Here is a 27386-nt window from a genome sequence, read left to right as displayed (position 1 = left end):
TTTCACACCTTAACTTATACTGAAAAAACTTTCCCATGCAGACACAGCTTCAATTGCTGAGAGGCTTTGGGTAAGTAACTGAATCCCTCTAGGACAAATGCTGCTGTTACCCCCATACAACCCCAATGAGGCTGTAGGGATGTAAACAAAGGCAGGTTTTGGCTCACGCTCTGTTACCTGTGTCTAAAGTGTGGATAATGGCATTGGCCTAGTTTAACTTCTATATTTGGGGGTGGGCAGCTCAAGTCAGGCCAATGGGGCTGTGCATGTGGGGGCAAATTCTGCGCCTGCCTGAGGCCGCAACTCCCCCCACTCTGATTCCCTCCAAACTTTGCCTGTGGCTAATGGTACCTACTTCACAAGTGTCATGTGGCTTGTTTATGCAGCAATTTGCAGTGCTAAGCAAATGATCAGAACCCTAAAGAGACTAAGCAATTGCTTAGGGCCATGAGCATCTCAAGGAAGGCCCCCTATTAATTATTAGTATGTATTGTATGGGGGGCGGGGCCAAAATATTCCTGCTAAGGGCTCCCCGTGGGCTAGCACAAACCTGATGGTTATTAGTATTTTTTTTTAATTCCAATAGTGCCTAGAAGTCCCAACCAAACATCAGGACCTCATTATGCTAGGCACTCTACAGACACCATTCACATTTTAAAGAGACCTGGATGATAAAGGAAGAGAGAGAAAGTTATAACATGCAAACAGAAGACTGGGAAGTGAGCGATTAAGTTATTTGCCTAAAGTCACGCACATGAAGTTTATAGCAGAATTGGGAATTGAACCAATATCACCAGAAGCCTAGGCCACCATGCTAACCACAAATCCATCCTTTCTTCCTATGATGAGTTGTCACTGTATTCTGAATCCAGTTGTTCCTCCCAGAGCAGCTCAAAGGCCTGGCTAGTCTCAGCAGTATGTAGCTTATGTGCATTGCAGCTGGCCTACTAGTATGTTGGAAGAGGCGCAAGACCCCCATGTTCAAAGGAACTAGCACTTCCTCAATTCATCTCAAACATGTTATAGATTATCTGTAAACTTGTTTTCTTCTGAAACAGGATAAGATAGATAACCTTCTAAATTTGCTTGATTTGCAATTGCTTTCTAGTTAAAAACCAGGGGATTAGCCATAAACACACAAGTGTAAAATACTATAGTAGAAAAAACGATGCAATCATGTGGCCTTAAAAATGCAGAATGAAGACACTTGATGCTGTCTACATTTCCTTCTGTTCACTTCACCATCCTCTGGACAAAACAGCAAGGCAAATCTTCAGTTCATCTTCAGCCTGTACTGATCTAGTGATTTCGTCTATGCTAAACAGTGAGCCTCAGAGAAAAAAAGATACATTTCCTGGTGCTGATATTAACAAAACCTAAAATAAACCTGAGTGTCATTTATAAGGCAGAAAGTTCCAGAGGGGTAGCTGTGTTAGTCTGTATACAGCAAAAACGAGAGTCCTGTAGCACCTTAAAGACTAACAAATTTATGCGGGCATAAGCTGACGAAGTGGGTTGCAGCCCACGAAAGCTTATGCCGCAGAAATTTGTTAGTCTTTAAGGTGCTACAAGATTCTCGTTTTTGATTTATAAGGCAGTAAATTCACTTCAAGGGCTTCTGCAGTTGTCATTAAGAGTTAGAGCTACAGAAGCTCAGACAGCTGTGGAAACTGGGCTAGAAGGATTCTATAAAATGGATGAGGTGGGGGAAAGAAAATCTATGGGGAGTTAATATGAAAAAACCATCTAGTATATTTCACTTTGGCTAACTTTCCAGGTGTGGGTGGATGGACCTGTTATTCTGAATAGCTCTCTGGGAACTCATGCCTAATATGGCTAAAACTATACTCCTTATTTTTCCTTCTAAAATTTTCTCCACTTCCCCTATTCCTAATGACAATATTGACAGAAAGAGCAGATTGGCTGGCTCCCAGCCTAGGGGTCCTTCTTGAGGACTCCTTCTCCCCCTGGACATGACCAAATCTTGCTGCTGCTTCCTCTACACCATATTGCCATGAGAGACAATGAGTGGGAAGGAGTATCGTTATCCCACTCTTTTATATGGGAAACTGAGGCACAGAGATTAAGTGGCTTGACCAAGGTCACAGAGAAAGGGCAGAGATGGAAACTGAATGCATATCACTGAGTCCTAACTCAGTGCTGTCACCACTTCTTCTCCATGGGGAATCCTTCCTTCTTGCATTAAAGATGGCTTCCGAAGAAAAGTTGGGCTAGACCCTAAAATCTGTGGTGATTTTTTTCTAATAGATTTTTTTTCTTATTTTTTACATCAGAAATTTCAGGAATGTCAAAGTTTTGTCTGTTTTTTTCTGGAGGACTTCTTGCAGGGCTAGATAAATGGAATGGGAATTTTCTGAGCTCCCAGGCCTGGTCTCTTTTTAGAGTTGCACTGGTTTAACTTGAAATTGGTTTGAGTCTCAATACAAAGTTTTGTACAGGTTTAACTGTTTAAAATAACACCTTTAGTTAAACTGGTGCTACTTTGAATATGGATGAGATCTCTGTTAAAGGGGTGGGGTGTTTACATCTTAAAGAGGGATGTGGTGGATTTTCCATCATTTGAAATATTCACATCAAGACTGCATGTCTTTCTAAAAGAGAAATTCTGGATCAACCCTGAATTGTTGAAATTGATGCAGGAATTAGTGAGTGAAACACTATGGCCTGTGTTTTTGTAGGAGAGCAGATGGCTGATGAAAATGGTCCGTTTGGTCTAAATTTTAAAAAATCTATGAATCGTCTTTAACAAAAAGAACTTTTCTCCCATTTGTTTGCTTGTAGTTTGAATTATATAAGTATGCAACAGCCTTAAGTAGTCCCTCTGTTGCTCTTTTGGAAGTCTTATCTATTATCGAATGACTTATGAGACAGTAGTACTCAGATAGATCAGTTCAGAATGTGGCTCAGTGTACTTTGAGTTCTGTACATACATAAACACCATCCCTGCTTCAAAGAGCAATTCCCCTAGCTTGCCAGTCGCCCAAGTGTTCCTCCAGGAAAAACAGAGAAGTCAAGATTTTTCTAAGGTTAGGAATCAAACTGAACAAATCCCGTTAAAAGAAAAAGTCAATTCTATAAGTTCTTTGTAACTCCTTGAAAATGTATGGGTGTCTTTCTCAGAATAACTTAATACCATGTTTTTAGACAACATTTCACCAAGGGGTCAGTGCGTGTTCCACATGTGGACCAATGGCAGGAGTTAATAGCATTACTGGAGCCTTGATCACTGCAATTGGATGTGTGTGGAGTGACCCGCTGAAGTAATTAATTGCAGGAGAGAAGCCTTTGCACCCATTGTTATACCACATAAAAAAGACCCCTACATAGATACATTAATATATTTCCAAAGATTAGGAAAGTGAAACTGCTTGTATCTAAAATGAAAAGCAGACATTGAAATAAACAGCTGTTACATGTTGGTTTGCTTATTTATAGCATGGGTTCTCAACCTGGAGGCCACAAACAGGTTTCAACGGATTGCAGCCATCTTTCTTTTCTTTCTGCCTTAATGTCAGAAAGGTCCAGAAACTTGTTTCCATTCTAACATACGGTCAGGAAAGGGTTGAGAACCAATGATGTACAGTTTTTCTCATGGGGACAGCCTGAAAAGATGCATATGGTGTTTGAGGGTTACAGTGGGACAGAAGATGCAAAACGTTACACAGATAAGTTCAGTGCAGTACACCCTATACAGTGCCCATGTACACAGCAATTTTTAAGGCTTAAAATTCATTCTCTAATAAGGTTATAACTAGAATAGGTAGAAACGATTTAAGCAATTTTCTTTAAAAGGTGAATTTTTTTTAAAAATGGAATTTTTTCTTAAAACATTGCATTTCAAGAAAATGTTCTTGAAATCCAAAACCCCAAAATGAAAAATAAATACATGAATACCTTTTCTTTCCCTTTTCCATTCCTCCCTCTTTTTCAGTGTCACCACAGAAAGTGGGGGGAGGGAAAAAAAGGCCTGGAGGGAAAAGTATGTGGGATGCGGAAACTTCAAAAAAAAATTGGTTTAAAAAGTTTTAATAAATTTTCATTATAAAATAAAAATGTGTTGCTTTTTTAAATCTGCATGAAACTTAATCTTAATTTTTTTATTTTTGCAAAAGCTCTACCATTTTCAAACAGCTCTAATTATAATGCAGTTTTGTCCTACCTCTACAGGTAAAGTTAAACTGTGCTCTAACATTGTCAGGTTAGTGTTAAATACTATTGTGTTATAAGTCCTGGGGAAACTGCAATGTAGATGAGCCCTCAGAAAACTGGCAACACTGATGCAGCTGCTGGTATGTTTTTTTTTTTAAATAAACACCAAACTTGGATTCAGAACAGAGTTTTGTTAGGGTTGTTTAACATTAAGAGTGTTGTGGAAGTGACCAGTTATTACATTGTCTGTGTAACTGAACCATAGAGAGGACAGAGACCCCTTACAGGGGAAGGAAGGAATGAGCCAATATGACTGGAGAAACATCACTTTTATTAGAGCAACGCTTTTAAAGAAGCTGCTGGCTTTTAACGAAAACTAAGGAGCAAGGAGAAGAAAGAAAAATCAATGTAGGAATAAAAGGTCTCCAGGGAAGGCCTCAAGCAAGAAAATCAGAACCAATTTCTTTAACCACCTGTGGGAGTGCATAGATGCTGGTAGGAGGCAGTGATCCTCAACTGATGATGAGGGAGGGCACCGATTTTTGTGTGGTGTGCACTGATGCCTATGGGATAGCCATGGGAGGGGGAGTACTGTTGCTTATGGGGTTCCCATGCGCTGATGGTCACAGGAGGCCCATGTGCGGTGGAGGCTATCCATGCTTCAGTGCCCACCTGATGACCAGTGCACTGTTGTGCATGGGATGCCCATGGAGCGGTGGCTCATGGGCTTCCACGCGGGTGGGCACTATTGCACGTGGGACGCTTAGGCAGTGGATACACGGGGGGTGGGGAAGGGTGTCCACCCACTGCCTAGCGGATACACGGCCGGGTGGCGGGGGGGCCCGGCCGGCCGCCTTCCTCCCCAGCTGCCGCAGCACAGCGCGCTATTGCGTGCGGCTGGGGGAGAACCGGGCTGGAAGGTGCGAGCGCGGCGCGCGCTGCTCCCTGTCCCACACCGGGGAAGGAGGGGCGGGGCGGGGCGGTCCCTGAGCCTGCGCTCGAGCTCCTCCCCTCGGGCTCCCAGCGCGGCTGGCGGACGGGCGGCAGGATCCCAGCCCCCTCCCCCAGTGGCCGGGGGTGCCCGCACACACACACACACACACAGACACAGACTAGCGCGCGCGCGCGGAGGGGGAGGTTCTGGCGAGCGCCTCGCTCCCTCCCGCCCGCCCCCCGCCCCGCCGAGCGCAGCGCAGCGCCCGGAGCATGGAGCCTGCCTGAGACACTCCGCGGGCTCCGGCAGCTGCTGCGGCGGCACAACATGGAGGCGGCGGCGGCGTCGCGGCTGCGCCTCCTGCTCGCCGCCGTGGTGCTTCAGTGCAACTTGGGCTGGCTGCGGGGTGAGTCGGTGGCGCTGCCGGCGCCGGGCCCCGCGCCGCGCCGCTGCCGCTGCTGCCGCCTTTTGTTGTTGGCTTAGAAAGTTCCCAACTCCGGGGTCGGCTGCTCCTGGGGCGCCGGCGGGTCGGGTGCCCGGGGCCGGGGAGAGCCAGGAGACTGGAGGCGTGTGGGAGCGGCGGGGCGGAGTGCGTGGGACAAGGGCGCACGGGGCTGGGGAACCGGGCCGGCGGGACCTGAGGGGACAGAGTGCGGCAGGCTGTAGGAGCAGGGCGCGGGTGTGGGGTGGCAGCTGCGCTCTTGGGGGGAAGGAGGGTGCTGGGGGGACAGGCCTGGGGGGTGGAGATGGATGCCTGAGAGGAGGCTGAGTGGGTAGGAGGGTGTGTGGAAAGTAGTTGTTTTGTGAGGAGCCTTTCTCCCCAAAGGGAGATAGGGACGAGTAGGGTACCCGAGGGTCCCACACGTTAGGGGGAGGAAACGCGCATGGGGATGGTCTCGCCCTTGGAATGGGGCATGAGGGTTGTGTGTCCTTTTTTGGGGGGTGGTATTATGTGGGGTTCGCCTTTCCTTGCTGGTTATGGAGTATCCTGGCCGTAGCTTCATCTGAAAAGCTGTTTTCCCTGGGGATCAGCTAAGAGGTGACTTCAGTAAAGATGTGTATTTTAAGTAGCAAGACAAAAGTTTTTTTTCTTCTTCTTTTTTTCTTTTCCCCAATGCTTTGCGGCCTCAGCCAGTGATTTCTCTGGGTTTGGAGGAGCTGGTGTCGGATGTCAATCACAGGCGGAATCAAACTTTTGGCAGCGTGGGGGCGGGGAGGGGGGGGAGAGGAGAAACTTGCTCCCCCTCTTATTTTAAAGTTGAAAAGGAAAAACTTGCTTGACTTGTGAAATGTAACACTTGAAAAAACAGCCTTCTGAGCAGATCTGAGGAGAGTAAACCCCGAAGAAACATCCAGTGTTAACTGCAGCCAGCGTTTGTTCGTATCCCTGAAGAAGTCCATCATGCACAATTCTGTATCAAATCATTTGAAACTTTAACTGGGAATCTTCTGATCTCTCTCCCCCCTCACCCCTCCCACCTCCGAGTGGGTTTTAACATCTCAGTCCTAACTTTGCATTGAACCACTTTTGTTTTGGCTGTGGATATTTCCCTCCCAAGCTTGGCTTTCTCATTTTAGCATTCGGACTTGTAAGGGGGCTTTCCCATTACATTTTATAATCTTCACTACATTCAGTGCACGAAACAAATGCTTGGCTTTGTGTTCTTACAACCCAGCATGAAGACAGTTGTTTTCTCTCTTTGCAGTAGTCTGAGCAGCACTTTGAAGGAAAAGTATAATAATGAAAAAAAAAAAAAAAAAAAAAACCTCAGCAGCCATGAAAAAGGGTCTGGGATTTGCTTATCTGCTTTCTTAATGCATGCTACTTTAGTTCTGCCTTTGTGCCATTGCAGACAGGGACTCCCAGTTGCACACATGAGACTAAGATGTAGCCTTGGCTGTTTCTTATCTACTTGGATACTTCACCTCAGCACTTAGCAAACTGAGGTTTAATTGTTGCAATTTCCTAGGTAGTTTAAAAAATGTAGCATGTGGGCAAGGTTAACAGAACATCACCTCAGGGTATTTTTTGTTAGGCCACCCACTTTTTCAAACCATCTGCAATTATCAGAACTGTCATTTAATACAAGAGGTCTGACCAATTTTTGTCAGTGCCATCATTTTCTAATTTTAGTCAGGGCTATCTGTTGCTGTATATTAAAAACTGTTTGTGCCCTTGTAATGATGAACAAGAGATGTCTCTCCTCCCAGAACATTAGATGTCTTCATAAACTGCTAAGTCCAGAAAGTTAGTGATGTCTAGAGTTGAATCACTTGGAATTAATTTCTAAAATTCTGCACAAAATATAAAGAGAGAACTTATTGTGGAATGTTCACTTCTGGACATTTCTCTGTGTTTAATGATATCCATGTTCCTATCTGACTCTGAATTTAGTTGCAGAACTTTAGAAAATAGAGTCCAATGTGCAGTAGGGAAAGATGAGGCCATAAGCAAGTCTAGGGTTACTGCCTCAGATTAATTTGTTGACTCTTCATCTTTTAAATAACATTTAAAAGGATAAACAAGTGTAGTGTTCACTTGTGAAATTTTAAGAAAAGTGCATAAGATCATAACACTTTATAACTTCCTGAATCACAACTAATCAAATTTCTTTCAGTTTTGAGACTGGAAGTGATTGTATAAATCAAGATATTTCTATCAAGACTACCAGACATGGAAAGGCTTTTTGTCCAAATGCACTTGTTTTTTTTTTTAAATTAGCTAATTGGGCTCAGTTTTGAATCTCAATTATGCAACTTCTGTTTTCCGATTCACATTTGGTGTTACTGTAGGTTGAATTGAATGGGACTCCTGAAGATAGCTCACCTGTCTATTTTTTAATAAAAGAATGAGCAGGCTTCCTCAATTATATGTTATCTGTTGTTTTTATGGATGGTATACACTGAGTAAACATACTAGAAATGTCTGAAAGGTGTAACTCATGCCATATTACTGCCTCCAAACACTATTCATATTGCCCTAATTATCTTTCAGTTCACAAGATCAAAGCATATTTTTCAAAGTTTGAGATAAACTAGTCATAAACATTCTTATAAAGAAGCTTATGTTTTAAGCTTCTGTTCCTTGAGACCCTTGATTCCATAAACAGCACATGCTTAACTTTAAGCAGGCGAGTAGTCTCATTGACTTTAGTAGGGCTACCAGCTTAAATCACTTAAATGGGAATACTTATTTTCTTAAAGTTAAGCAGATGCATAACTGTCTGCAGGACTGGGAATTTAATTTGATTTTTCCTGTAAAGTTAGCTAAAATATAAAGTATTATTTCTATACGCAAAGACAAAATAGTTTTGCTTTTAAGTGGAATTCTTGCTCTGAGCATGAAAATGTCAAGGTTGGTTATTTTAAAGTTTAAGTATAAGGAAAAAGCTGCATGAGGTGATAAGTGATTGTTGTGGTATAGACTGTAAATGAAGGAGACAAAACAAATAGCAATGAAATGTTGTACTTGGACACTTCCTTGAAAGGAAAAATTTTTCCTTGGATGGACTCTTGCATTTGTGAATTTAGCAACAGGACTTTCCGGGTGAGAAGATACTAACCTATCCTCTATTCTTCTTGTCTCTAAATATTTTATGGAGAGGACATTTAAAGATCTCTTACTCTTATATTTTATGTTGCCCTGTAGAATTTGTATGTATCATTTGATTTTATTATTATTTTTAAATCAGGAAGTAGTTGGAATCATGTTTAGTTGTGATTATTTGCTTAAACTCCAGTTGCAAAGATGTGAAAGGCATGAGTTCACAAAAGTTTGTGGGTAACAATTGTATGCAGTGTTCTAGCATATTTTCCCAAATATATGAATACACATTAGTGGCTTCTAAAGCTTTTTTCTTTTTAGGGTGGTGCACAGTTGACTGTTACTGAGAGAGATTGTGTGTGTGTGTGTGTGTGTGTGTGTGTGTCTATATATATATATATATAGAGAGAGAGAGGTGTGGGTGTGTGTGTCTGTCTGCCTTGTGACCAAATGAAAGATTACATAGATCTGAGCACATACTTGACTGATAGGTTAATATGAGAAACAAAAAGATACATTTGGATATATATTTAATATGGTTATTTGATAGTATATGTATTGCCAATTACAGCCTAAAATTTATTCAGCACAGATATACCAGCCAAATGACAGTATGACAGGCGTTGGCTTTATTATGGAAAAGTTGGGGAGAGGCAGGTTATGTGGGAATCTTCATCTGAGTTTCAGTGCAATTTCAGTGTGTATCTATTCTGTTGGTAGACCAGACTGCCTTCATAGATGCTACAGTAACCTACATGTGATACAAAAGTGCTGTTGCTATATGCATAAGCAAGAAAATATTTAGACTTAACAATAAAGTTTATCATTCTGTTGTTTTAAGAGCACTCTAACGTCTTTTTGCAGACAAAGGATAATGTCTTTAATTGTCCATCCTTTTAACAGTTTAATTTAGGCATCAGTTTGAAGTATGATTCATTTGTTAGTTCTGGATGTTTTAAAATTACTCAACGTGAATGTGTACATAGTGCATAAATCAATATGACACATTACGCCAATACTTCAGAACAGTGGGAATGCATTAGGTCAATGTCCTAGCATGAATTTCACCACTGCAGCTTGCAATGTTGAATTACTTTCTCAGCTGCTTCAGCTCTTATCTGCGTAGACACTTGTTGCACATTCAGACCATATTAGTTAATAAATCAAGGATTGAATTTGTATTAGATTGTATTAACTATAGAACATTAATGCCTCATACCTTATTATCATAAAGTTCATTATCATCAAGTTCAAAGCAATTTTGTGAGAAGTGCAGCAAATTGGGTGTTTGTTTTTTTTTAAAGTGGTCCTCCTGGTTATTTTCACGTGTAAAAATTTGATATTAATGTTTTACAGTGTTAAAAAGTGTAAAATAGCCATTCGTGTGTATATGGCTATTAATTAGGTATGCATCATTTTGTAGCTTTGCTTCTCATGTAGTCAACAATGTAGAATGAGAATAAGGCTAGTTGTCCGCTCTCTGTCAAAGCAGAAATGAAAAGAAAGACGTTCCAGAATTTGTAGTGTGTAGAAATAGTTCTAATGAGAACAGTATTTTATTTTTTAAGCTTCATGTTAGTCGTGTCTCATGTGAATGCACAGTATCACTTGAAAGAGACCTACAACTACACAGGAAAGAATGTTGAATTGATTCCTAATTTATTTTGAAGTCTACTCATTGCATAGTATTTTTCATGATGGAGAGCAAGAAAATTACCTCTAATAATTTTATGTCTTTGGCTTCAGAACTATTAAATATTCAAGATCTTTTACTTCTGCAAGTGCAGGATTTCTCTGGGAGGCGGTGAGGCGGTAAGGCTCAGAAAACAAAATGCTAAAAACAATTCAAAGAAACACAACTGTTGTGCAGTCTAGATCTATGTGCAGAACTCCTATTGGTATCAATGGGAGTTTCACATAAAGAATGCAGGTAAAGTACATCTCATTTGTACCAGAGGCCAGCAAAAATGCAGTTGCGGTCAATACAAAATAGGGGTAGTATTTGTTGTTTGGTTGATTTTCCTTTCTGACTTAAAAGTGCAGTAAGCAAAAGGTGTCCACAAACATATAGTGACCAAATAATTAGTGTATTGGCTGGGGATGTTGGCTAGCCAAAGCCACATGCTAGTTGGACATTTGACTCCTTTTGATGGGACAGATATGTACCCTTTTCTGACACAGTTCACAACTGGGACTTTGTAATTGGGAAAACACTTTCTGGAAATCCCTACACCTGTTATGCAAGTCTGCAAGTGGTAGAGGCAAAGGATAATAAAGGTAGCTTTTCGGGTGCAGGGATGAAGAGAACAGCTGTGATGGGGAGAGTAGAAAAAAGAACAGTTGCAAATTGCCCTCTGGCTCCTGCTGAGTATGAGTTTATGGCCCAACCTCCTTTTTTAACTCTCTCTCTCTCTCTCTCTTGATGCATCAGAATTTGGAACTCTGAAGATGGAATGGTGAAGTTTTACAAAAGAGTGAGCTGAAAGTGGCTGTTGGGCCACAGGGCGCTCCAGGGAATTTTAAAGAAGGGGTGCTTGGCGGGGTGGAGTTTGGGGAAAAAATTAATAAACAAGGCTTCTAAGTTCTTGCTACTATTTTTCTGTTTGTGTGTTCTCCCTGTGCTAGCACCTATATTTCATGTATTTGGCCAGTGTTCACAGTCACACCAGTTTAACTGAAGATGTGATTTTTAAACTGATTTAGTTACACAAAAGTCACACGGGGGTTTATTTTCTTAAATCAGTTTTAAACTTGGTTGATAGAAGTTTAGCTTTTCCCTGGAAATTTGGGGAAACCAATATAACCAGTTGTAAACCAACATAAGTCTGTCCACACAGGCTCATTATGGAAGAATACATTGCATAAGTAACTACAAAATTTGGTCTAAAAATACATCAGTAGAAGGGCACATTACAACAACAATTAGCCCAAACAGCAGTTTCAGGACAGTAGAACCACTATTTTATCAACCAGTTGAGGATTAAGGAGTTCATAAAATCAAAAGGTTCATAAAATTTTGACTTCACAAAATAACTGTAGGTATGGTGCATAAGTTGCAGTATGGTGCACTGTATTGTTGATTTCTTGTCCTTCAAACCTCTGCAAAAGGTTTTCCAATGCAATGAAAGTATCAGAAAGTGAAAGGATGTTTACTTGTGCTTCATCAGCATGTGATTTTCTTCCTCCTCCCCCCCCCCCCCCCCAAGAAAAATGGTTTGTATAACTGGTTGTAAGATTAGTGTTCATAAAATCAAGGTTGTACTATAGTAGAGTTAGTGGTGCATTTGTCAGATGGTTGAATGCCCCAAAAGCATGCACCTGTAACTACTAATGCGCACACGGCTGTGGCTTAATGTTATAATAGCAGTTACTGAATAATACTAGACACTTAAAATTTTCAGTGTTGTATAAATATTCACTAATCCTAAATATCCCTTTGAGATAAGGATATTATCCTCCTCATACAGGTAGGGAAACTCAGGAAGACAGGTTAAGTGACTCATCTAAAACTATAGAAACTCTCTGTGGGTATGTCTACACTGGAGCTGGAAAGGCATAAATTCCAGCTTGAGCAGCCATAATTGCACTAGTTCTGATCTATTTTTAGTGAGCTACCTAAACGAAGTGTAGCTGCAGTGGTGGGAGGGACTACCTGCCCCAAGCACGTACCTAGGGTCTTGAATAGGATTGTAACTGGGGCAGCTAGCCCCTCCCACAGCTTGCGCTTTGGCAGCTATACTTCTGTTTTATTGTTCTAGCTCTTTGAGAGCTTGTGTGAGAATGTCTCATCAAGCTGGAATTTACACTTTCAGATCCTGTGTAGACATAGCCTGTGTTAAGAACCAGGGTTAGAATTTGGGTGTGCCTGCTCTCCTGCTCAGAATACTAGATCATGCATCTTTGCCAAATTAGTCACTTGTTAAATGAAAATACAGTGTGAAAAGAGTATTCTTCTAAATCCATCTTGAAAACTCAAATAAATGAGTATTTATTTTGGGAGTGGGGTTGACTAGTATTTTAAATTTTAACTTATGTTTCTGTTGCAAAAAACTGAAGATTAAAATCTTAACATTTTACTTTGTGCAATAACAGAAAGTAAGGAAAATATGATGATAAAATGGGATTAATTTTCAAGTTTGTCCAGAGGTAAATATTGTAGGAACTGTTGTACAAAAAGTATTTTGTTACTAATTTTTGGTGCTCCATTCTTTATTTCAGTCGAAGTTTTGCCTGAGTAATGAGTGCAGAGTTGGGCTGTCTGACAGTGGTGGTGTTTCCATATGTCTTTCTTTTTTTCCTCCTATAAAGCTTGTAGATATAAACTGACTTAATTTGAATTCATCAGTTACCTGCACTTTTTCAAGTGCTTGGGTTGACGTGATAGCATTGGTGTAACACCATTAGTAAGGGGATTTTTGAATCTGCCTATAAAAGCAAAGAGAGATTTGGAGTTAAAGGATGGGTGTAACTGAAGACCGAGCTTTGGCCCATGGTTTCCTTGTCTCTTTATTGTAACTTGTTACATTTAAGATTTGAAAAAGTCTGAAGTAACAATGTTTTGTCCAGTACACATTTCCAAACTTATGGACAGTGGGCAAATGCTGAGGACAGAATGGAAGCACTAACTGTATTTCTTGGCTTTTGGAAGTTGGAGTCAGACATTTAACATTCCTATGACATGGTTTTGTACGTATTCATTTCCTTTTCTTCTGTGTCAATACTAGTTTAAACCAAAGCTAAAGAAACTGGTGGGGTGAGGGTACAATCTCCATGGAAATGTACATGGCACTTCTATAATCAGTGGATTATTGACCTGGCTTCAGAGCTTTTATGGAATATCATGTCAACAAGAGTTCTCATAAGTTAAACAATGCTATCTAGAGTCTGTGTTGTGTGCAGATTACATCTAGCAATAATTATGTATGTGCTAAAATCCTTTAAAAATAACTCCTGCATCCTGCTTTTGAAAACTCAGTAATTTGTTTGACTTTAAAATACAGAAATGTTTACTCCCTCTACCTGCAAATTTTGGTATTTTTAAGTAAAGGATATTTGAGTTTTATATGAACACATTGGCACTTCTCTAAATTAAAAGTGACCAAACCAATCTGAAAACATCTCGTTTTAAGAAAAGGACTTGTGTGGAAAGTTTCAAACTAAAATGGACTTTTGACACAAGGCAGAAGTTAGTTCCTTATTCCCAGTTCCTTATTCAAAGGCCAGATTTTTTAACAAATTATCAGTTTGTTCGAAGAAATGGCACCAAAATAAATTAGATTCAACTGTAGAACAATGTATTTATTTTCAAGAATGCTCTTTTTCTGAGATACAGACAAGACCCCAATACCAGATGATGTAATTGCCTCTTACTTTGAAGAACTAACTGAGATTTGAATATGTGTAAATGACAAAATACCTCCTGATCACCTCAAGTAACACATCCCTGTGAGAATTACTCTGTTCTGAATTAGCTGCCACATGTTGCACTCCCCACCTTCTATTTTGCTGATTCTTCTTGAATAGAGATCTAGGTTTTGTTTGACTGTAAGTGATACAATACATCTTGGGTTACCCCGTCCCTGTGACAGATAGGTTCTGAAATAGCTGACACATGCCACTTTCTGACCTAAAGTTTTATATTGGCACAAAATGCTGTCCCCTCACCCCACTTTCATTTGAAAATGCTTCTTGAATAAGGAACTGGGTTTTCACATGTTGTGTATGACAAAATACTTCTTAGGTCATCACAAGTCACATATCCCTGCAAGTGTTAGACCACTCTGAAGTAGTTGGCATGCATCACTCCCTGACTCTAAGCTTTGTTACTGTGCAGTATGCACACTCCCACCTTCCATTTTGAAGACCCTAGAATAAGGAACCGGCTCTAAATGACCAAATACTTTCTGGGTCTTCTCAAATGATGCATCCATACAACCATTTAATGACTCTTGTGTATGCGACGCCCTGATCCAGAGCTTCATTTATATGCACCGAACTGACCTGTCCTGCACTGCCTCTCCATCACCTCATTTTGCAAATGATCTTTCAATAAGGACCTAGGGTTTCAGTTTACATAAGTGAAAAGGTGCCTCTTGGGCCATCCCAATTGACTTCTCCACACAGAAGTTGGGCTGTTCCAAAGAGATTTGGACATGACATTTCCTGACCCAAAGCTTTGTTTCTGTGCCAGGACTGTTCCATTCAACCCCTCCTTTCCATTTTGAAAATGATGCTTGAATAAGCAATGTCATGTGTAAATGATCTCTCTGGTTTCTTCACTTGAAACATCTATGTGACCCTTAAACTGTTCAAAGCTTCAAACTCTGCAAATGATGCATGACTCTGGCCAAATGAACCTTTAGTTCAGGAAGTGGCATGTTCTGGGGTTTTTAGGATAATCCAGTGGGTGTGCAGATGTCATCTGAGGTGACCTGAAAGGTATTTTGCCATATATAGTCAGTCAGTTCCTTATTCAAGGAGCGTCTCCATCATGGAAAGTGCTAGTGATGGGGCAGCATTTTGTGGACGTATAAAGCTTTGGGTCAGGGAGTGACAAGTGTCGATCACAGGGATGTCATTTGGGGTTACCCCAGAAGTAGTTTGTCACTTACATATTCACACGTCTCAGCTCTTAATTCAAATTAAGAGAAGAGGCAATTGCACCATATGTTATTGGAGGCTTGTTTGCATCTCAGAAAAGCATATTCCTAAAACCCTGAATACATATTGTTATAATTCTATCTAACTTAATTTGGTGAAATTAAAAAGGAAAATTAATTTGGCTTTTGAATAAGAAACTGAGAATATGGAAACAATTTCAGCCTTGTACATTTTGACAGTGTTGTTAACTCACAAAAAGGAGGAAATGGAAGGTTAAACCCAAAAACTGCTGACCTGTCATTCTGATGCAAGGGATTGCATGCATAGCATACTTAATATTTTTTGTAGCTGCTGTAGGTTAATACAAAATATGAATGTTGTTTTGCCTAACTTAGTAGCAGCTGAATTGGAAAACTGTGATTCTTTATTTGCTAGAAGGTAACGTTTATATCCATTGGTGTTATAAAGCATTCAGTATCTTATGTATATTCAATCACAATAATATTTCTAAAATGGATATTTAAAGTAGCTTCTGAAGCTTCAATTTTTAGGAATATTTTTAGTTATTTCAAATAAGGCGTAATATCCCTCTGAACTGCACCTCATTTCTAGGGATGTCACTCATTTTAGGCCAAGGGTTCTCAAAATTTTTTTTGCTAGGATCCCCTTTGAAAATATTTCAGGCTGTTACGGTGCCGCCGCCCCCTCCCCCACCCCCACCCCCCCAAAAAAAAGTGATAACGCCCCTCCCCCCCCCATACCATGCCATCCTTACTGGCATGCACGGGGACTGACAGCTGGCGACTCCTCCATAATAACCTCGCGACCCCTGCGGTGTCACGACCCCCAGTTTGAGAACCCCTGTTTTAGGCCCAAAGTAACCTATGTTCTACACAAAATGGATATCCTTTTATTTTAACTATTGAAAATGATCTACTCAGAAATAATCATGAAACTGAGGATAGAGAAAGAGAAATCTACACTGCAGGAATTAATGCCCTAGTGTTTTAACTTTCCAGCATGAATAATTGTTCTTCATTTGGGGTTTTTGTCACACATTGCATGCAGCATTTGGGCATTTGCTGCCTCAGAGTTTTATCTAAGAGGGAAAATGGATTAGTCTTGGAAATCTGTATTGATAGCTTATCTGAACATCTTTTGTGACTGTGCTGAGGAAGGCAGATTAAACTACAATTTGGGCATTCTTTTTCCCAAATGAGAGTGAAGATGCTAAAAATGCCCCTGAGTAGAATTTTCATTTCTGAGGTCTGTATAACTGTAGATGATATAAAGCCTTATATATTCTATGCATATGACTAGTTGGATAAAATACCTCTGTAGCTATGGAGAAGTTTTGTGTGTCTGGGTTTTAACAGCTTGTTTTTACAGTCTGGATAAAGTTAAGGATATTACTTATCCATGTTCCAAAATTTAACCTGCAGGTGTTCAAGTGACAGAATGCGTACGTTCAGAAATAGTTAAATCAACATCTGGACCTACTTAGCTGAGCTATTACAGTGAGATTTAGGTAGTGTGGGGAAAATAAAAGCAAAACTGTAGTGAATCCTTAATAAATTGCACTTTAATTATATGCAAGCCTCCCTCCTTTCCCCCTTCCAAAATTCACTGAGCCTGGATTTTCATTTCATCCAATCTAAAAATGTTAGATCTATTGCTCCCTATGGGAGTCACACTACACACAACCCCACTACACTAGGTGGCAGCTCCTGCTTTGGAATCTGATTACAAAAAGAGAGCCTTCTCTGTGATTTTTTTTTTTTTTTTTTGAAAGCTGTATTTCCAATTGCAAAAGGTAGATCTGGCCATTGCTTTCGCCCCTCCCTCCCCCGAAAAAGGTGTGTATTTTTAAACTGTTTTCATTTAACTGTATTGTCTCTCTATGTTTGGTTTCTATGAATGTGCTAGCAAATGATATTATTGGAAGAAATGTGCATGAAACAGTCAGATTTAAGTAAACAGGAAAATACTCTCAGCAGGCAAATTTTTGAATTTGTAATTTGCAAGAGTTACGCTCATCTGATCAGGGAACAGAAATGTGCTTAAGTTTTGTGCAAAACTGACCCATACCACTTGCATTGCATATACTGAATTTTTGCAGCTAATAAACTCACAAATAATCTATAACTCATGACCTGTTTGTAGAAATTGCCAAGCAATTTCTATGAACAATGAATACATTAGGGAAAATCACTGTTAGTTCGTGGACAATTTGTGGCCAAAAAGACTAAATATGTTGAATGTTTTCATTTTGAAATATCTTCCCAGCTCTAATAATTTCCATTGGTCATTATTACCAAATCAACCTTTGCAACTGAAAAATGAAACTCACAAGTGCGAAATTTTTCAAAGGCAAAGAGTTGGGCACCTAATTGGTATTTGCCTTTCCTCCTTCTGATCTGCTGTTTTATTTTTATTTATTTTTTAAAGAAAAACAACAAAAACCAGCAGCAGTTTTGGAGTGAACTTTCTCTCTTGCAGTGAAACAAATCCAGAATGGTGATTGCAAAACTGATGTGGCAGCTGCCTGCTAATACTTGCATATTCCCTGTGTTTGCAAATTTCTATGTTTTGATAAGTCTTCCAGTCACTTGTGCAAACTGAGATGTTCTATACAAACCAGAGAACTGGGAAATGCCTGGCTTTTACTTAAAAAGACTGATTGTTACTCAGAATTAAAATGTGCTACCAGACCACTTTATTCCCTAGGGTAGAGATACATTTGCTCCTAGTAGTGCAGTAAATGACCCAACATAGGCAGGAACAAAACTTTCTTAATGTTGATCTTAAGTGTGCTGGATTAGGCGAAGTTGGATGAAATGGGGAAGAGATGCTTTTTGGAAAGGGTCTACTAGTACCTGTGTACTCTCACCTTGATGCCTTTTGTCAACCAGTTTTTCCTGCTCCAAAGTTATGTTCTGTTGTGTGGTGTCCATGCTTTGAACAACCTCCCTCTCCTCCTAAGTAAATTTTTGTCCAGCCTTCCAACCCTGCCCTTAGTTCTCAACTCATAATCCTTAAGAAAGGTAGTATTGCTGGCTGAATAGAGTGCTGGACTAGGGCTTGAGAGATCTGAGTTCCGTTCCTAGCTCTGTTACTAGTTTACTGGGTGATGTTTGGCAAGTTGTTTCCCCTCTCTGTGCCTGAGTTTCTCCACATGTAAAATGGGATAATATTTAAATGATACTCCTCTGAAAAGTGCTTTGAGATCTGCTAATGAAAAGCACTATATAGAAACTATTATTCAGCTTGCATTACAAATTACACAAAAAATTAGTCTCCTAACAAGATGTGCATAGTATGACTGTGCATTGCCTTGCTTTCCTGTACATCCCTTCTGTTTTTTAAGAAATAAGTGAGTCTGGAAGCAAACAGAGTTGAGAGTAAGGTTTGAGAATGCAGAGAGGCCTGTGCTGTATGTAGAGAGGCCTGTACTTGTCTGGTAGTAGCCTGTCCCAGTTTACATGCTTGAGCTGATGGTTTCATACCACATAAGGTCACTCCTGGAATCTGATCCTTTTTCTTCAGATCCATTCATTATACTACATCTTCCTCTGTATTTGTCAGTATTTTGCTTAGTTTGTAAGCAATTCAGGGCAGGGAACTTGTGACTTTGAGTGTCTGAAGAGCCAGGCATGCCAATGGCACAGTTACATATGTGGGTATTTAGAAAGAGTGGTCAGGGTGATCAGTCTTGGGAACTTGTTGGGTAACTTCTGCTCCTGAGTTTGAAAGGAGGAGCATTGGCCAGAAAAGCCAGCTTCCCATCTCTGGCTGGCATCCTTCCCTCTTGTGTGCAGACATGATAATGACATCCATGCTTTTCCAACTCTAGTTCAGGTTACTGTACTTGGATTATGCTTGAAGACCACTTTGGAGCTCCAGCTAATGCTTTTTAGGCAAGGTAGGCTGATAAGAGCATGTTACACCCTTGATCTGTGCTTTGAATTAGCTCTCATTTCACTTTTTGGTGCATCTGAAGATCTTGGTCATAATCCATAAAGCTTTAAATGGTTTAAGATTCAGTTATCTTGGAGATTTCTACTCTCCAACCCCACTACATCCTGCTGTGGCAATTATTGTTGATGGGAATACTTTGGTTATCGGTCTTCAGAGCAGAACTCATAGTATCTGGGGGTAGAACATTTCTGGTTCTGGGGTCCTCAGTTGCAGAGTTCACTCAGCCAGAATCTTGCCCTTCCTAGGGAATGATGCAAACCACATATGTTTTCTCCTAACAATTAATGTTGGAATCTCCATAACCATTGGTTTCACACCTGGTTATTATCTGAGTCTGCTCTTTTTGAGGACGTTTCAGTGGGTGATGAGTGAGAATGTGGAGGATTGTCCCCTGTGTTGAGAACTCTGGAGTAGGAGTTAGACCAGTGGTTCCCAATCTTTTTGCTAGAGGTCCACAAATATTGTTTTTATAACTCTGAAGGGCCACCAGTCTATCAACTCATAAAAAATGTATTGAAGTACGCACTATTAAGGACTACAAATCACTACATATTTTAATGCTACTGTGCTCATTTTTACATTCACTATTTTACACCTACAAATTACTAACAGTATATCTCACACTCAGAGACAAAGCACTAGTGCAGATGAGTGACTGTCACTACACACTGAAGCACATTTCGTGGCAGCTAAGTCTGGCCTGCTAAGTGCAGGTTAACCCGGAAGACGCTGATTTTTAGAGTCCTACCCCTCCTCAAGCATGGTGGGTCCTGGCTGCTCTGCCAGCAATCCTTTCCCCCTCCCCCACTGCAGCCAGATGGAAAATCATTGAGGAGGCTGCCTCCCTCCTTGCTGATCTGTCCCTATGGCTGCAGCAGGGAAATGGCACGTGTCCTGTAGCCCTGTGCACTCCAGTTGGGTCCCTAGGCAGTGACTCCTTTCTGCAGCCAGGGAGACAGGAGATCAGTGCTCCTATCCCTCTGGCCCCAGAAGGGATGCCAGGTTAAGCACTTTGTTCTTTGTTGAACTAGGGGCGGAGCGCTGATCTCCCCTCTCTCTGGCACCAGCAGGGACCCCAGCGGCTAGGGACCCAGGCAGAGCACTTTGCCATGCTCTCTGCTATAGCCAGGAGGAGGGGAGCGCTGATCTCCCGTCCTCTGGGCTGCAGCAAGGAGCCTGCACCGGTCTTGTAGCCCTGTGACAATGCACTGCGCCTGGGTCCTTAGGCAGCGGCTCCCTTCTGCAGCCAGCGGGAGGGGAGCGGCGGGCCACTTTGAAAGACCCCGCGGGCCACGAGATGGGAATCACTGAGTTAGACTGTGTGTGATCCTAGTAATGACACTGCTAATTCAGAGTCCCAAGTTGTACTTCGAGTGCTTGCTCATGTTGATTCCAAATTAGGTGTGCGCACGCCGCATGCACATTTCGCCAGAAGATTTTCCCCTAGTGATATCTGTAGGGTTGGCTCTAGTGCCCTCTGGAGTTGTGCCCTTCTGGTGCCATATAAAGGACCCTGCCAACCCTCTGCCTCTTCATTCCTTCTTACCACTCGTGACCTCTCTGGAACATCGCTTCTCTTGCTTTGCAAGCTTTTCTCCAGTGAAATTTCTCTAAATACCTGTAAAGTTAATACTTAGTGTTAGTTGTGTTAGTTCTTAGGATAAGCATAGTTAGCACCCCTCTTATTGATGTCTTTTTTCGCCATCCTGCCCCGGGGCATGCCTGGCTGTAAACCTTGTGGAGCCTGTAAGAAACCTATGCCCAGAGACGGTCCACACTCAACCTGTCGCAAGTGCTTTGGAGAGACGCATCAACGCATTGCAAGATCTGCAGAGGTTTCCATCCCAGGACCCAAAAAGAAAGAAACCATAGGCTTAAGTTTTTTACTTATGGAATCAGCTCTCCAACCCAAGGAGCAATGTCTGGTGGAGCTGAGACCTAGCACTTTGGTGTCGGTGCGGTGCACACTGGCATCAGTAAGGGATATAGTGCTGAGAAAGGACTCAACACCTAGAGACTCTCGGCCCCGAGGGCCTCCGCACATAGCAAAGTGTGCCATTGCTCCCAATCCCTGGTACCATGTAAAAAGCAAAAGACGACAGACAGAGGATTCTTGCTAAAGTCATCTGTCAAAATGCGACCCATGCCAGGCCACTCCAGTCCTGAACCCTTTGGCACGGCACCATTGACTCCAGCCCGGCAGAGGGGCCTATTGAGTCTGGGGCCCTTGGACTCTCTACCCAGGGAGAGATGCGAGGAGGAGTTGCATCTGCCCTCTATGCTGGAGACCCTTGAGGTGGTGAGGGAGCTCTTTGAAGGCAGGGAACTGTCACCCCCTTCCAGGCACAATCAGGAACAGGTCCCCAGACCACCAGCTCCGAGAAGAGCCACGGTGCTGTCTAAAGGCAAACCTGCCATGATGGCAAGGTTGCCTTCCCCATTGCGCTGCTCCCTGGCACCATCCGGAACCGCATCACGGTGGTCTCCCAGGAGCGAGCAGTTCTCCTCTGACTCCGAGGCAGAGTCACATACCTCAAGGAGGAGGCAACACTGCTTGAGCAGATGTCAGAGGTGATGAGGTGGCACACCCCCTTTTGGTGCCGTGGCCGCCTCAGTGACAGATGCTGGCCCAATGGCCATTCTGGACTCCATGGGCGTTCCACCAGGCACAATGGTCCCATTCAGGGAGGTTGCTCTCATTTGTCTCTGACATCAGAGCCCGACCATCACATGCTGTCAGGAGTTTGCCGCATGGCACCAGAAAAGGCTCCAAACCTGGCAGCGGGCCCAAGAGCACCCTTGATCCCGGCACTAAGGATGAAGAACCAGCACTGCGTGACCCCTTGGGTCCCGAATTGCAAGAAGGAGGCATGGCACCCATCAGAGCATCTTCCTTTTTGTCACTGGATCAAGCTGTGGCGGGAGCAGTGGCTTGCTCCAATTTTCTTCCCTCCTGCCTTCCCAACCTCCATCCTCCCTGTCCCACTTCAGGGACCCCTCTCATGAGCAACTTCTACTACAAGAGGTGCAAGCTTTCTTAAGATAGGAGCAGTGGAAGAGGTTCTTTGGGAGCTAAGGGGCAAGGGATTTTATTCCCGTTATTTCCTAATCCCGAAAGCCAAGGGTGGGCTCAGAGTCATTCTCGACCTGCGAAACCTCAACAAATTCATGAAGAAGAAACTGAGATTCAACATGATCTCCTGGTTTCCATTATCCCCTTTCTGGATCTGGGTGATTGGTATGTCGCCTTCGACTTAAGGGACACGTAATTCCATGTGGCCATGTTCCTGAGCCACAGGAGATTCCTCCGCTTTGTAGTCAATCAAATCCATTGTCAGTTAACAGTTCTGCCCTTTGGACTATCCATTGTCCCTCACGTATTCACCAAGTGTATGGCAGTAGTTGCTACATTCCTGAGAAGGAGGAAGTTACAAGTATATTCTTACCTTGATGACTGGCTGGTCAAGGGATGTACCAGGGCACAGGTGGAGGCAGACGTGAGCCTGATAAGATCTACCTTTGATGGCTTGGGCCTTATGGTCAACGAACAGAGGTCAACTCTCCCGCCCACCCAGAGGATAGAGTTCATCGGGGCGGTGCTAGACTCAGGTAAGGCCAGGGCATCCTTCCTGGAATCTCATTTTCTAGCCCTCTGTGGCATTAGAGAGGGCTTAAGACACTACTCCAGTACCCTGGCTCGAAATTGCCTAAAACTGCTGGGGCACATGGCAGTATGCACATACATAGTTCAGCATGTGAGGCTACGCCTCAGACTGTTGCAAACATGGCTAGCTTCAGTGTACCATCTAGCTCAGGACAACTTGGACAGAATTGTCTCGCTTTCCCCTTTGGTGTTAGAGACCCTAGACTGGTGGCACAAGCATGCAGGAGTACCTTTCTCTGCACCTTGCCCCTCATTGTCTAGTGATGGATACTTCAGTGATGGGCTGGGGAGCTCAGGACCCAAGAACTTTGGTCCCACACAGAACTACTTCACATCAATGTAAGAGATCTGAGAGCGGTACGCCTGGCCTGTCAGGCCTTCCAAGATCACCTAGAAGGCAAGCAGGTATCAGTCCTAACAAACAGTAAAACAGTGATGTTTTATATAAACAGACAGGGTGGAGCATGCTCCTCTCCCATGTGCCAGGAAGCCCTTAGACTGTGGGACTTCTGCATTGTCCGATGGGTACACCTGAATGTATCCTACCTTCCTGGAGTTCAGAATGCACTGGCCAACAGCCTCAGCAGATCCTTCTTCAGTCACGAGTGGTCGATCTGCCCAGTGGTATTGAGCAGCATCTTTCATCACGTGGACTTATTCACCACAAGGCTCAACAAGAAGTGCCTGCAGTTCTTTTCTTTCCAGAATCGCAGCCCAGGGTCCGTTGCGGACACGTTTCTTATCCTATGGACGGATCAACTGTTCTACATGTTCCCACCTATTCCACTCATCCACAATGTCCTGCTGAAGATCAAGCAGGAAAGATTTCCTGTGATTTTGATAGCCCCAGCCTGGCCTTGTCAGCACTGGTACACCACGCTCCTCGACTTCTTAGTGAAAACCCTGATCACTGTACCTCTACTTCTGGATCTGATCACTCAGGAGCACGGCAGCTTCCAACATCCCAATCTGGAGTCCCTTCACCTCACGGCATGGAAGCTCCATGACTGAACCCTCTGGAGCTAGCATGCTCAGAATTGGTTGGAGAGGTCCTCCTTGGCAGCAAAAAAGCCTCCCGGAGGGCCACTTACTTAGCTGAGTGGAAGAGGTTTTCAGTTTGGGCAGCTCAGAAGGACATCCCACCCATACTGTTATCAATTCCAACTATCCGGGACTAACTGTTATATCTGAAACAACAGGGTCTATTGGTGTCATCAATTAAGATCTACTTGGCAGCCTTTGTGGTATTCCATCTTTGGGTGTCAGGCCACTCAGTCTTTGCTAACCCCTTGGTTGGATGTTTCTGAAGGGCATGGACAGACTGTACCCTCATATGTGCTAGCCAGTTCCCCAATGGGACCATAATCTTGTACTGTCAAGATTCACAGGACTGCCATTTGAGCACCTGGCAACTTGCTCCTCTATCTTTCCTGGAAGGTGGCCTTCTTGGTGACCATAACTTCAGTCAAGAGGGTATCTGAGCTCAAGGCGCTCACATCGGAATCTCCCTATACAACTTTCTTCAAGAATAAGGTTCAACTTCATCCTCACCCATCTTTCCTTTCAAAGGTGGTTTCCCAGTTCCATGTGCACCAGGACATACTCCTCCCGATTATCTACCCGAAAGCACACATTAACAGTCGGGAGCATAGACTGCATTCATTGGATGTCAGGCATGCCTGGGCCTTTTATATTGAAAGGACTAAATCGTTCAGGAAAACAACTCAGCTTTTTGTAGCAGTAGCAGATAGAATGAAGAGGGCTACCTGTTTCTTTTCAAAAGATTTCTTCATGGATCACTTTGTGGATCAGGCCCTATTACAACTTAGCAAAGGTGCCTGCCCCAACATTAATGGCTCATTCCACAAGAGCACAAGCATCCTCCGCAGCATTCCTGGCCCAAATACCGATCCAGGACATTTGTAGAGAAGCAATGTGGTCATCTATTCACACTTTCACTACTCACTATGCTATTATCTACCACGCCAGAGACAATACTGCTTTTGGCAGAGCAGTGTTTCAGTCTGCGGGACTTTGAACTCCGACCCCTCCTCCTACGGTCTAGGTTGGGAGTCACTTTCTTGGAATCGACATGCGCATGCAGTCAAAGAAGAAAAATGGATACTAAACTTCTGTAACTGTTATTCTTGGAGATGTGTTGCTCATGTCCATTCCAAGACCCACCCACCTACCCCTCTGTTGGAGTCAGCCGTCAGGAAGGAACTGAAGAGGCAGAGGGTCAGCAGGGCCTTTTGTATGTCCCCATGAGGGTGCAACTCCAGGGAGCACTAGAGCTGACCCTATGGATATCACTAGGGGAAAACCTTCCGGTGAACTGTGCATGTGGCACGCACACACCTATTTGGAATGGATGTAAGCAGCACATCTTGAAGAACAACAGTTACAGAAGGTTAGCAGTCCCTATATATACCAATTTTCCATTGGCTTCAATGGCAGGTGCATGTGTGTAAATGCTGCAAGGCTAATCCAGAAAGTATTTGGTAGATTTAGGTAAGGATTATGATATATCTTTGCACTTGCCTTAATACCTGAACTATGTAGGATCAATGTCATCTGGGTAGATAAAGGAATATGTTTTTCTCTAAAGAAAATTATAATAGCTAGAGGGTATCTTGACTTTTTAACAGGTTCTTTTGTCATCTATTTAGTAACACCTTGTTTAGAAATCCACTTTGGAAGTGGATTAAATTAAATCAGAAAAAAGCACTCTTATTCTGGAATAAGACACCACATGGGGAGCTATTCCAGAATAGTTTATTCTAGTAATTTCCTCATATAAACAAGCCCTAACACTAACAAACATATTGTAGGAGTTTGTGCACTGTAATAGATTTATTTTCATGAGTTTGGTCTATTCTGCTGTTCGGTGTGGGTTATAAATTGGTTCACTATTGCTAGTTATTCAGACTAGTGCAGCTGTTGAGATCAGGTACAGGGGTTCTCAAACTGGGGGTTGTGACCCCTCAGGGGGTCATGAGGTTATTATGGGGGCAGTCACAAGCTGTCAACCCCCTGCAATGCCATGCCATGCTCACTGGCACGCACGGGGCTATCTTGTTGGGGGTTTCATCACAGCTTGAAATATTTGCAAAGGGGGTCCCAGCAAAAAAAGTTTGAGAACCGCTGAGCTAAGGAGTTCTCGATGGAAGCACCTAGCTGCACACTCTTGAAGATGAGTAAGGTGTTTTTGGTGGAATGTGCCTGCTTCTGACACTCGCTTTGATACTCCGCAAATGCCCAAAGTAACTGACCTTCAGAGTATGTGACGAGATGTATATTTTTGGCCAAGCAGTTGTTTGACTATGGGCGTTTGTTTGCCTTTAGCAAGTAAATACTATAGTGTAGAATCAGAAGTTATTATCTTAGGTAGATGAGGGGGATGTTCTACATTCCCTATCATGGTCAGTTTAAATAATTTTGCTTGGTTTTGAATTGTAGCTGTTACCCAGGGTTCCTCAACTCAGTAACTTGTCTAAAGTCGCTATTAGGCAATAAACCAAAGGAAACGCAGTCCATCCGCCTGCTATATATATGGTTGGCAAAAGATGAGTCAAAACCAAATGCTTATGACTTAGAAGCTTAACTTCTAGTCCTCAGCAATCCTCCTCAAAATTACTTTCACCACTGTCTCCACTTATTAGTCTTAAGCAACACAATACAATAGGTGATTAAAGAACCCCAAAACTTAATATTACCCCCACAAGTCTGAGGCAGTTTTCAGGTGAGTCAGTCACAGATTTCTGAATGCCCAATCCTTCTGTCTGCGCTTGGGGATCTTTCAACATGTCCACAAAGTGATCCACTGACTTAGACTTGCTACCTCCCTCTTATACCCCAAAAGTTAGAGACATGTCAATCAAGAAAAATGTTACATAGCTGACCAACCAAATCAATCACTAGGCAGAAGCAGGAATTAGAGACGTGTCACAAAAAAAATTAAGCAAACAGTCTTAGCTGTTAGTCTAGCAATAATTTCCCCATAGCTGCAGTTCTAAAATGTATCCAGACTTCCTGTTTCTCACAGATATCTGCCCCAGCATATTCAGGGAGAGAGCGAATGTATAAAACCAGGTTTACTTCACGTGTTCACTGTCTACTACCTCCTCTCCCAGTTTGCCTAGTTATGCTAAGTTCCTGCAAAAGCCTGAAAATGGCTAAAAGCAGCAAGCAGAATAATTGATTGTCTATCCCAATAATTGGCAGTGACTTGGACACCTGGCTGGTTGCTTAAATGCCCCTGTACAGAGTCCAGATGCTGCAGAGATAGAGGCATTATAAGCAATGAACTAACATATGTGAGTTAAATGATGGTTTAACCACTGTTTAGGTTGTAGGCAATCTGCTTGTACAACCATTCTCCAGCTATTTATATATGTTACAAATTGAGAAAGAGCTTATAATAGCATCTTGCCCTCTGGGTAGCAGCATGGTATTTGATTTTGGGTCTCTCCCTCTGACTATGCAATTATTGCTCT

General features: G+C 42.5%; 1 protein-coding gene across 4 annotated transcripts in view; it reads left to right on the top strand.

Annotated features, from left to right (window-relative positions):
* Window positions 1-5347: 5347 nt before the first annotated feature.
* Window positions 5348-27386, top strand: part of LRP5 (LDL receptor related protein 5) — a 233707-nt gene continuing 211668 nt past the window's right edge. For all 4 annotated transcript variants that reach the window (XM_067540474.1, XM_067540473.1, XM_067540472.1 and 1 more), the window contains exon 1: window positions 5348-5510. In XM_067540474.1, the coding sequence (XP_067396575.1) occupies window positions 5432-5510 (79 nt within the window). In that variant the 5' untranslated portion in view covers window positions 5348-5431. The remainder of the gene's footprint in view (window positions 5511-27386) is intronic.

The sequence above is a fragment of the Emydura macquarii genome, unplaced genomic scaffold, assembly GCF_026122565.2.
Source record: "Emydura macquarii macquarii isolate MOO-44397 ecotype Brisbane River unplaced genomic scaffold, CSIRO-AGI_Emac_v2 contig_587, whole genome shotgun sequence".
NCBI classification, from domain to species: domain Eukaryota; kingdom Metazoa; phylum Chordata; order Testudines; family Chelidae; genus Emydura; species Emydura macquarii.
This window is presented reverse-complemented; position numbering and strand designations above follow the sequence as displayed.